This window comes from Gambusia affinis, linkage group LG08 (assembly GCF_019740435.1).
Source record: "Gambusia affinis linkage group LG08, SWU_Gaff_1.0, whole genome shotgun sequence".
Taxonomy (NCBI): Eukaryota; Metazoa; Chordata; class Actinopteri; order Cyprinodontiformes; family Poeciliidae; genus Gambusia; species Gambusia affinis.
In genome coordinates, this window is record NC_057875.1 from 19,077,347 (window position 1) to 19,090,078 (window position 12,732).

Sequence of the window (12,732 nt, forward strand, 5' to 3'; positions counted from 1 at the left end):
AAGGATCTCCTGTATAGGTCTTTATTATAAGCAAGTCTTAAAAAGCCTCTGACGGATTTGTTGTTGTATAACAGTCTGATGAAGAGTCTGCAGAGTTGTCAATCATTTTCTCTATTTTCTGAAGAATCCCAGCACTTTTTTTTTCATCAAGTTGTGTAGCCATTTTAGTTCCTGCTCTGATGCTGCTACCCAACACCTGGGACGAGTTTGGACTTCTTTTTGCCTTCAGAACCGTTCCAATTCTTTGTGACTGAACAGTGTCAGAAATCTTAGATTTTAGATTTGTTAGGTGAACTCAGCATGACCTACTGTTGCGTTTTTTTGTTCACTGCATATTGTCACTTGTTCTGACCCACTTTCTGTAAAGCTGAAAGATGACTGTGGATGCAAATTTCAGCAAATTATCAGTTTCTGAAATATTCACAATAGCCTGTCATCAACGAATATTCACCACATATATCCCTGGACAGATTGACTGATTTGTTATTTGAGTTAACAGGGAATTTAACTGGTGCGTCTAATAAAAGTGTCCAATATCTGTGCATACTTTTCCACTATATTAAAAATTTTAAATCATGAAATCTTTTACAGAATTAAGGTTCTCGCAGCATCCGTATCTTATAGTGCATTTTTACATCCTTAGGAAATTGTAGTATTTTTCCAAGAATATTATACAAAAATTGTGTTAAAAGTCATTTTCTAACGACAGTCTTTTGGAATAAAGTGTTCTCAGGATGCCTTGATTCTTAGAACCTATGAAAACAAAGTTTATTTCAGTGATTTTGAGAACTCTTATTTTGAAAGGCTTTAGCGGATGTGACAAAGTTGTCCTCATGCTAACTTCAGTGGAAGTCGGTCAGCTTTAGAGCTTGAACTAATCGACAAGCCCTCCGAGGCTTGCCGCTCGCAGCCGCTTGTTCTCTTCCTCTCCTTGTATTCTTGGAGTCCCTGTGTTCTCCCCCCTCCACCCACAGTGGGAGTGGGAGTGGGTGTGTCGATGCGAACCAGTGTAGCCTCGTCGCTGCCTGTGCGCACTCTGAAAAAGAGGAAAAAGTTGATGATGAGTTCAGATTGAGAGCGGCCCGCCTCGGAGCAGGCTAACCGTCTGGGAATGGCAGTCTGGACCAGAGCGGACAAAAACGGCCAGCTGGACCTTCTGCTCCGCGACCGTTGGATCCGAGTGGCGGCCGAACTCACGCGGGAGACGCTGACTTTAATTGCCGAGGCGGAGGTGAGCGGACAGGGGGGAAATCAGTGGGACTACCCGTCGGCTGGCCTCCGAAATGGCATGTCGAACGGAAACGACCCTGGATCGAGCCCTGGGAACCCTGGTCGCGGTTCTTCCTCGGGTCCAGACCAACTTCAGAATCAGAATCACGTGGTTCGGGGGCGCAGTAGCAGCCCGGGTCGAGGAAGCGTCAGCCGGAGTCAGTACGATGGAAACTACGGTGTAAACAGTTCTGGAAAGTACCCGGTGAACGGCGCAAACTCTGACTTCGGGAGCCCCGGCTCCGGCTACGGGAGTCCCGGGTCAAGCTTCGGGTCGAGGCAAGGCGACCCCCCGGTCAACTTAGACGGCTCCTCCGAAGCGGTGCGGAAAGTCCGAGTTGTCAAACAAGAATCCGGCGGGCTGGGGATCAGCATCAAGGGAGGGCGAGAGAACCGGATGCCCATCCTCATCTCCAAGATCTTCCCGGGGCTCGCCGCTGACCAGAGCCGTGCGCTCCGGGTGGGCGACGCGATCCTGTCCGTGAATGGGAACGACCTCCGAGAGGCGACCCACGACATGGCGGTCCAGGCGCTGAAGAAGGCCGGGAAAGAAGTTACGCTAGAGGGTAAGTGGGCCAACGCGAGAGCGGGGATTTGAAGGCCGAGATTAAACTGCGCGGTGTGAAAACACCTACCAAACTTTTATACACTCAAGTCAACAACAGGTGGCAGTTAGTACTATGAATCTTTACTTACCAATTTAATTGCACACTTGAAAAATTATCAATATAGACTAAAGAAACTTTCAATCCAGAAACAAACTCAACAGGTCACCAGATTAGGGCAAAGTGAACCTTCATCTCAACATGGACCCAGTCTGCTCTTCTTGAACTAATGTTCAGTGTTTTGTAAACTTTCATAACTCTTTGTTGTTTTGTAAGGTAAAATGGTAGAAAACCATCCTAAATAAAAACTTATTTTACTCAATCTATAACCAAAAGGAGATATAGAAGCATAGTCAGTTCAGCTGAACATACCACCTTACATCTGTGTAAATTTAATCACAATTTTGGTCGGGATTGGCTCACATTGCATCTTATACAGTGGTCTCAATAAATCAGAATATCATTAACAAGGTAATTTATTACAATGATCATTTACAAACAGTGAGAGCTATCTACTATTTAGATTATTTACAAGCAGAGTAGCTTTTTTTATGTCTGGCAATTTTGACGATTATGGCTTTTGTAGTGAAAACCAAACTTAAGTTTTGCAGAACATTTTAGTATTAAAATTTCTGACACAGAAACTTCCTCACAATAATGGTAAAGACTGCTGACCTGAGCAGACAGTCCATGTGGTAAACCACAATAGGCCATTTCAAAAGATGGATGTTCAAACATTTTACCGGAAAGTTGAGCAGAAGAAAAACGTTTGGCAGAAAAAGATACAATCAACAGGAAAAACCACAGCCTTGCAAACCTTGTGTTAAGACTGTTCTGAATTAGAGACAATGCCAAAAGTCTTACTTCGGCTGAGGACATAAAAGACAGAACTGTTGCTAAGTGGTCCTAATTGCTCTGTTTCAGATGAGTTTGGATTTCGCATTTAATTGGGAAATGAAAGTCCGAGGTGAGATCCAGTGTTTGTGGAACCAACGATGCAGAAACATGATGGCCGCTGACAAAACAATATGGGCTTTCATTACCCCTAAACAGAAACGCAGGCAGATCGTCTCCATGTCATGTCCCATTGACAGGTGGTTGTTGTCTCTGCTCCGTATTAAACCAATACGATTTATTTCAAGGTGGATGCAGTGGTTTTCTGGTGGACAGGCCCTGCTGCAGTCCCAAACCATGACACGTCCACCTCCATGCTTAACAGTGGGTGTGAGGCTCTTTTCCTGGGTTGCTGTATTTAGCTGTATTTGGGTTGCTAAACACGTCCTCCGTTCTGGAGCTCAAATCAGATTCACCTCTCTCCAAAGAGCATGACTCTAGAAGTAAAGGTGGGTGGCTATGGACCTAAAGTTTTATTGCAATATTTTGAGGTAACAATAAAAGTGAAGGTAACTGCGTGGGTCTGTGACTGCATGATACAGCAATTGTTGTCCCACAAACTCAAAAACTGCTCCTGAAAAACAAACCCACTTGTATTGTGCTTCTTTGGGACAATAGGCATAAAAATAAATGTGCTTTGTGTCACTAAAATGCACACAATATATTGGTAATTATTGATTTGATTTGATTCATCGGTTCATTACAGACATGTCAACCGTTGCATCGAACATATCCACATTAGCGTTAGTGTGAATCTGCATCTATGCATAAATCCAATGAGAATATTTGCTGATATTAATGAACTAACAGTGGAGAAAATAGTAAAACGGACAATCCCAACAATACGGACAGTTTTGGAATTTATTGTGGCAACGATAAGTTAACATTCTTGCCATGAAAAAGTGTTTCACAATAAATGATAAACGATTTGATAAATGCCTGTCCCCATTTGAATCCTCTTGTCTAGGTTTTTTCTGAAAACTGACAGCCTTCATGTATTCTTAGAGAATACAGTTTTCTTCTTTCTTTCACACCTCCTACTAAAGTTAAATCTGTTTGGTTTCTTCCAGATTTGACTGATTTTCACTCTCATATCTGTGTTAGTTAGAGTCCAGTGGAGTTCCTGGGATGATATTTGAGTTTGCGTGGATTCTCCTGTCAGCCTCTTGCGGTCTGCTTTCAGGGTGAACTTGCTGTGACAGCCAGATTTGGTCATGTTATCAGTTGTCCTAATTGTCCTCCATTAGTATATGATTTAATTTATTTTTTTAGAGTGAAGTGGCAGGTTTTATATCTTTTGAGGCCTCTTTAAATCATATATACAGTCTTGTTTCTGAAGGTTTGACAGTTCTCAAGATCTCACCATGGTGTTCTTATCTTATTTTGGGGCGTCATACTTCATTCCTTATCAGAAATATAATTTTATTCCATTCATTTTGGATTATTGTTCATTTGTAAAACTCAAACTCCTCAGTATTTTTAATGTTTCTTGTGACTTTGTCATCAGAGAATCATTCTGATTTTATTATTCGAATCAGAAGAAACTGGTGACGTTGTTTGTAATAAATCTGAAAGAGAATATTTAATGTAATCCGATTATTACATAAAACACCAAAGCCAGAGGTGACGTGTTTGTCGTAAAACCCGCCACACAGGGCTTCATGAACCAGCATTAGGGTCCCAAACCGGGAGCATTTTTGTTGAACGTCAGTTGAAAAGAGTTGCAGACAGGCGGACTGCAGAGCCCTGAGGGTTTGGAAACTTAACATTGGGAACAGCTAAAAGCTGTGCTTAATGGCGCGGAATAAACGCGGGTTGAATTCTGACGAGAGCAAATTGTAGGAACTAATCAATGAGGGACACATTTCCACTGAAGTCTGAACCAGGCCTGTTGTGTTCCTCCCAACATAAAACCAAGTGAACCCAGCAGACGTTTTCAGCAATCTGCTCTGTGAAAATGTGATTTGATTTTTTTTTTTTTTTTTTTTTCCACCCACTCAGAATCAGATTAGCCAAGCTATTTATCTTTTATAATCAGAGAAACAGCAGAGTCTTTATGCTTCCCAGGAATGAAACGTTTTTTGGTTTGAAACCACAGATTGAACTTTGCCTGCTGGCGCCTCTGTGAAAAGCAGCGATCAAGGCTCCGTGTGCTGCTGCAGGAATCTGTCAGCTGCCTGTCATCGCAGCGTTTGTGGATCTGCCACTGCTTCGTGAAAGGAGCGGCGGTCAGTCAGAGTGAGGCTTGACCCTCCACAAAGCAGTGGCAGCACACAAATACATAAACTCCCAGATATTCCCTCAATTAGCTCCCGAGCCCCACATTCCTGACCTCCGCTCACACGTGCTTATTTGGGGCAGAGGTCAGTCATCTGACTTGGATGGTTCGTGCTTCCTCTGCAGCCTTTAGCGATTTAAATAATTCATGTCGCAGAGATTGATCCGAAGCCACTTCTGTAAACAGAAAATAACCAGCTGCTGTTCCAGTGATCAGCAACCATTTAAACTCAGTCACACAAACTCTTGTTCCTTTCTGAGCTCTTCCAGGAATGACGCTCATGCTGCCTTCACTGCACCTCAGTTCAGCCTGTTCTTCTCCTAACACCTTTAACACGCCTGACTCACGCTTACTTTACACTTCTTTAAGTAGATGAAGCACTTAATGCTCAGGCCAGCGTTTGTTACCGTCAGTGATGTCAGTAACGCGTTAATTTGTAACGCGTTACTGACGTCGGACCACTTTTTTCAGTAACGAGTAATTTAACGCGTTGCTATTTCAAATCGAGTAGTCAGACTACAGTTACTTATCAAAATCACTGTGCGTTACTATCTTCTTTTGTTATTTAATCGTATTTCCTCTACTCGTCTTGTCGAGTGACCGGCATCTATCACAGAAATGTAAACAATGGAGGAAGATTTTGTTGGTGGAAAAACTGGAACTATTTTCAGTTTCTGTCGCCAAGTCCGATTATTACAAGCGGCTTTGGGCTTCATTTTTGGGGGGGGCTGTAAAATCCTTCTTAGAGTTTTCCAGACAACAGTGGACAACACAAATTACTCACGTTTTTATTTTTTTGTACAATCTCCTCTTCAGTTCAATCTTATCAGTGGAGACACATTGTTGATGTTACCATTATAAAATAGCTTACAATTAAGTTTTGGTAAAGATCAATGTGATTTTCACAGGAGGCGGGGCGTTGTTGTTAACAACTGCTGAAAGTAACTAAAAAGTTACTTTTAATGTAACTTAGTTACTTTCCAAATCAAGTAGTCAGTAATATAACTAAGTTACTTTTTCAAGGAGTAATCAGTAGTCCGATTAAAGTTACTTTTTCAAAGTAATTATGCCAACACTGGTTACCGTCCTGAAGCTTGCCAGCAGAGCGGAAACAACTAATCGGATGAATTGTGATTAATAAATGTATGAAATAATGAACTAATTGAATAATCGATTAATCATTAACTCCAGTAGAGATTCCAAAAAAGGTTACTTGCATAAAAAAGGTGAAGCTAATCCAAAATTGTATAAAATATGTATATTTTTTGCATTAAAGATAAAACACCTTTTGCCAAAACTGGTATTGGCTTTCACACAGTTCAAATTCACTAACTGAATGCTGTGTTGTTGCTCTTTTGGCAATCACATGTTTGTTGTCTTATTTTTAAAAAATGAATTGAATTTTGTTTATTTGCATCCGTTAATGTATTTGGTAACACTTTATTTGACAGGGTGCGTATAACTCTGACATTACACTGTCATAAACATGATATAACACCTGTCATGAACATGAAGGAGTCTTTATGAATGTTGTTACAAAGTGTCATTCGGTAAATAATGACACTTTTAATGTAAAGTTACTTTAAATGTTGGAAATATTGACACTTCAATGCGAAGGTGGTGCTTTTAGTGGACTTTCAGTGCAACTTTTAGAGCAACTTTGCATTAAAAGTGTCATTATTTGAATGACACTTCGTGACATCAGTCAGACATTCATAAGGACTCCTTCATGTTCATGACAGGTGTGATGTCATCATTATGACAGTATCATGTATTTCTAATGTTGTATTAAAAATGTTTAAGTAGTTAGATGGAAAATCTGTAGAAGGTGCCCATTTTTAAAAAGTAATTGATTACTAAAATATTTGACGATTATTTCAAAAATGGATTAGTCTTGATTAATCTGATTGATAACCTGCTTGTTATCAGCTCTTAAAATGAATTGGATAAGTTGATATTTGGTTAAAATGTCAACACAACGCCATCAACTAACTGGAAAACATTTTTGAAAAACAAGATTAATGTAAAGATGTTTAATCATAATGAAATGCAACATATTTGTCAAAAGCAAACCAAGCATATAAGCAGAAACCCCTGGCTCCAGCTCTTTCCTACATGTTTTGGGTTTGTTTGCCAGAAGTAATGTAGTTTCAGTTTTAAGATGACAGGTGTAGCTTGGCTAAAACTGGGTCATGCGGCCAGATGAAGCAGCAGATCAACCAGTGAGGTGTTGCAATGACCCAAGTTCAAACCTCAGTCTGACTGAACTGCTGGGGTGGGTGGGTTACACTTAAAGTCTCTTATGGAAGACTGTTAGCAAGACTTAGAAGATGTTTATATTAGCAACATTATTTCTATTTGTTAAATGTCACAATAATCACTGCTTGGAGAAAAAAAAGATCTTTTTTAGGATTTGGTAGAATTTTCTTACCGACTTGGGTAAAATGTTTTGCACGTCCTTCCTTAAACATCTCAGTAATTCGCTGGAATTTGGCCCTTTTCTCCCGGCAGAAGTGGTGTAAGAAGTCCCTGTAGTAAAACACTCCCCTCAGCATAATGCTGCCACCGCCGTACTTCGTAATATGGTGTTTTAAAGATTGCAGGCGTTACCATTTTTCCCACTAAAGGTAACGGTGGTCATTTTGGCCACATACTTCCGTTCTAGTTTCTTTAGACTAAAGAATATGTTTTAAAAGGTTAATATATTTGTTCTTGAGTGTATTTGTAAACAATAGTTTGTCTTTTTGCTTTTTTTTCCCCAAGGAATGACTTCCTCCATTTCAGCTCATGTCAGAACACAACTTGTTTTCCTGTGGAAAGTGTCACTCTCCACCCAGCTTCAGCCAACATCTTGACATGATGCCATACTAGCTTCATTTATGCAGTAGAGCACATTAAACACCAACAAAGTTTTTTTCGCAAAAATAAATGAATAGAAAACAATATATGAATATACCCCCAAAAAATATGTGCTTTTGCAATGTTTCCTTTTACTTTGAGTCGACTTTGTGTGTATTATTTTGGGTTTATTATGTGATCACTTGCCTATAGCAAAGCTGCTCTGCAGAGTGTGGTAAAAAATATGTTTATCCTCAGACTTTATGATGTGGTAAAAAATTAATTTCTGAAGAATGTGGGGAGATGTTAATTCATAGCTGTGTTTAAACTTTCTTTGCAGATATAGATTCTAATCAGATGATAAACTACAAACTATTTAGAAAAAGAGAGAGAGAGAGACAAACAACTCCCAAAAGCAGCAAATCTTTAAATCTGAGTACAGTACTTTGCATGCATGTGTCATTTTGCTTTTTGTTGAGGTATGATTTTTATTTGTCAACTTCAACATTTAATTTGAGTTGATCATGGTTCTCAGCCCGTTTGCGACTGATTACTCCGTATCCAGGCCTGCAGCATTTTGGGAGCTGCAAACTCAGAGTCGGCATCAGAAAAGACACCAGTTCAAGCTCAGAAGCCTCGTTACTGTTTGATGTTTTGGTTTGCTGTGGGAAAAGGACAGTTGGAGGCTTTTGTTTGAGTAATTAGGAGGAATAAAAAAGGCATTGATGAAATGGGGACAAACCTGGTGGTGAAAGTTTTTTTTTGTTTCTCTTGTGCCGACTCTGTTCACAGTCTGTCGGCGTCCTCGGATCCACAGGATCTGAAATTGTCTGCAAAGCCTCAAAAAGAGCATGACTGCTTTCTTTCCCATACAGCCGAACGTCTGATATTTAAACCCACAAATATATTTGATTGCTCCACATTTTTGTGCCTCCACTATAAATGGATGCATTTTTGTTATTAGAAATTTCAGGAGGATCCCTTTGATCCTCAAGGTAATCCACCTTGTCCGATTTGCTGGGCAAGCAAACAAAGCCGGCGCTAAAGTACCATCAATCTGTGCTCTCAGCACAGTCGGCAGTAATCTTCAACTGTCGGCGCTGCAGACAATGATAAATGTGATTATTTTTGTCCGTAATCTGCTTTATAGTGTGCAGAAAGTTGACTCACCCACACTGAAGTCCACTTTTAGTCCACTGCATACGCTGATCTTTTAGAAAACTGAGTCATGTAATTAAATAAATGTGGTAGCATAGTGTTGCAAAAGTGTTTTAGCACAAAGCAGTTACTAGTTGTTGTTTTTTTTATTGTTTTTTTTTTATTTTTATTTTCAAATGCTCTCACTGAGGTTATATCATAATGTAGCAGAGGGGACTTTTATCTGAGTCCGGATCCCAGTTTTAGGGTGCATTCATACCAGACCTGATTATTCTGTTTTAATCAAACTCTAGCTCGCTGGCTTAGAGCGTCTGTTTCATTTGTGGTGGTGTGAATGTCCAATCGAACTCTGTGGACCAAAAAGCGGACTCTGGTCTGCTTAAAAACCTAGGTCTCGTTCAAGAGAAGTGAATTCTGGTGCATTTATTTATTTTAATTTTTTACTGAAGCAGGGAGGCAATGTCAGCATTGGGACTGTTGTTTTAGGAAACTTTATATTTTATTGTTTTCGGCCATAACAGCAATATAAACATCAGATATCGATTCTGATTCAAATTGTCATATCGGTGCAGCTCAGTCATCTATCCAAATCAAGAAGATAATTACTTTACTTGAAGATAATTAAGTTTTCTTTTTTTAATCTGGCAGAAAATCAAAATGGTCCTCACAATCTGATGTATTTTAGACTTTTTACTCTTTGGAGTGAGCAAACATTGCTGAATCAAAGCATTGTTCAGAGGGGGTTGCGCCATTGGTGGATAGATGGATACTTTTGGAGAAGGAAAGAGAAGCTAGAGAAAAGCCAGCTGGGCCAAACCACAGGAGAATTTCTGGGCAGTTGGGGAGGAAAGTACAGAGGCCGGGGTCTGACTCAACGACTCACCGCTTTGTGAGCTATTATTTCACCCATTCCGGAAGATAATTACTTCTTGGTAAGCGGTGAAGAAGAGTAGTTTTACGGGTCGCTTTGAACCACAGCTATTGCCACAACCAAATATGTGCCGAGTCAGGCAGTCCTCCTCTGCCTCTGGACGTCGTCTTCCCTTTCTTCTGTCTATCCTCTGGCCGGCAGGCAGCGAGGTATAAATGGAAGCAGATGGGATGGCCTGATGGGATGCTGGTTGGCGTCTCTGGGGAATCCTCCTCCTCCTCGCGCATTTATACAGAAGCATACAGGCAATACTGCGCGCACAGATCGGCTGGCCCTCTGTGGATGGGCATAATTAGAAGCAGAAGTGGAGCTGAGTAATCGGCCTGAAAGAACTAATGAGTTCATCAGACTGCAACAAAGCCAGAAAGACGGGCTGTTCCATCCAAATGCATTCAACCTCTTTTTAATGATCACAAAGGAATGATGGAGAGGCTAAAGAGCTACTTCTGGCTGTAAAGATTTGGAAAGTTAGACCAAAGATTCCTTTTGAAAAGAGAGACTCAGTCTGTCAGGTACCTACTCCCAGGTAGACACAGACATTATTAGTTACTTACTGGTCTTGTGTTATGCCTGAACAGAAACCAGTTGGTTTTAGCTCAGTATCCACCTGGTGTAGTCGATCTAGCCAAATGGGATGAAGCAGGTAGAAATGGCAAAATGTTCTCCGTTTTCCCGCAGGATTTGAAACATCTCGGCTTTTAAACAAGGCACCGTGGATAGATTTGACTTATCTGACTATATAAAAGATTACAGCTGCTTGGAGGCCTCATTGTTTAGACTAAAGGAGACTGAATAAAAGCAGATGTAGAATGGTCCCCTCGCTGCCAAAAAGTCACACAGCAGAGCTTTTACAAACTCCACTGCTGCAAAGCAAGACCATAATTGCAGTTTACACAAGGGGGCTTGCAGTAGAGTAATCCAAGTCCCCACTTCTGTTATTCATTTTCCCAGAATTGCTTTTTGTCTTTTAACAACAAATGTGCTTAATGATTACATCTAAGAGATTTGATGGAAAGTTAACCTATTTTAACCTGCTTCTTGCTGATGAAGTCCTTATTTCGCTTGCAACATGCAACACGCATTCTTCACTGCATGTTGTTTCCAGCCGGGTTTTTTTCTCTCTCCAAACTTCACATGGCTAAATGCATGAGAAATCAAGCAGTTACCGAGTTCTGGCTTTTAGAGATTTTCTTTTTGTTTTTTTTAAGCGTAAAAGCTAAATGCAGTCTGATTAGCATTTTATGAAGGTAAAAATAACAACATGCTTGCACGATATGGCATGCAGTTTAATTTGTAGGTCCATGCACTGTGTTCCAGTTTGCTATTCTCAGTTGTTTTTATGGATATAAAGATAAACAATGATGTCTAGTTGATGATAGGCGACTTGTTAAAGAGCGGACTTTAGTGCCGTGTGCTTGGAGATGGAGACTGAGCGGCATAGCTGTTCGCCAATGATGGCTTGGAAAGGACTACACTTTCTGCTACTGTTCACCCTTTGAAGAAAATTATGGCACATTTGAAGTTGTCGCAGACTGTTGTGTTTTGTGGTTTGTTTGTTTTTTGGCTCCATGCAAACTCGCTGAATCAGCTTAAAGTTTGATAGCTTAAAGCTGCGACTTCAGTGATGCCCTCCGGACACCAAAGAAACAATAGATTTAATATATAAACAACAGATTAACTACTTATTTATAATAAAGCAAACTAAGCTAGTGAAGAGAGCGAGAAACCAAACATCTGGAAGTGAACAAAGCAGCTTAACAAAGAGGATGGATACACCAGTGCTTCTATTTTCTCTTTATTGACACGATTCATTGTGAAACTGGTTTAGTCAGTTAAAAAAAGAACTGTGTAGGAGATGAACTTTAGCACTTAAAGATTCAAAAGGATATTGGCACCTACACACACAAACAGGATTTAGCGTTGTTAGCAAATTTATTCTGTGGAAAATATAGAACATCCAAAGTTAACTAAAATATCAAATACAATAACTCTAGCTAGGTTCTCACTGACAATGTTTTGTATCTGTATTTGTTTACACTGCTTAGAGTAAATGTTGGTAGCATTCAGACCTGGTGCAGACTTGATGTTATTAGTCCATTATTACACTCTGATTATCTGTTAAACTAGTAAAACCGCAGATGGGACAATGTCTATATACAGAAAGTGTCTCGTCTCAACATCTCTTCTTCAGTTCTGCTGATTAGTGACACCTTGATTTTTACAGAGTTACTCTCCTTCCTGTGAGCCTCACATGTAAACACAGGCATCCAGGAATGCTTTCACACTCCCTCTCTCTAAACCACTTGCGTCTGCAGAAACGCTCCCGTTTCTTGTTGGTGTGGGAGATGTGGTTAGGATGGTCGGCCTTGGCCCGTTTCCTCAGCGTAGCTCCCCGCCCAGTCTTGCGTTCTGAGTCATGCATAGAGTAACGTACACAGGAGCATGCAGGGGCTTATACACACTGCGGCCTCCTCTGCTTCTGCAGATCTGTGATCAGACTGTTGTTTCTCATCGGCTTTTGACTTTGTGTTGATCAGGGGTGCGATGTGTTGCTTTTTGAGATCTTCTAGCCTACTTCATGTTGTCCTACAGGCTCTTGTTTATTGGTATCTTGATTGTACACATCTAGCAGGGACGATCAGCACCAAGTATGGCTTGTAAAAGTTTGATTTATTTTAAATAGTCCCTGCCAATGCAGAATTGCACAAATTGGGATGTTTTTACATCCTCATACAGAGTCAGGTTAGTTAGAATAGCTC

The 12,732-nt window shown here is 40.5% G+C and overlaps 1 protein-coding gene across 1 annotated transcript in view; it reads left to right on the forward strand.

The window, feature by feature from the left end:
* Positions 1–839: 839 nt before the first annotated feature.
* sntb2 (syntrophin, beta 2) overlaps positions 840–12,732 on the forward strand; it is a 29,299-nt gene continuing 17,406 nt past the window's right edge. Inside the window, exon 1 of the mRNA XM_044124875.1 lies at positions 840–1,835. Within this exon, the coding sequence (XP_043980810.1) occupies positions 1,112–1,835 (724 nt within the window). The 5' untranslated portion in view covers positions 840–1,111. The remainder of the gene's footprint in view (positions 1,836–12,732) is intronic.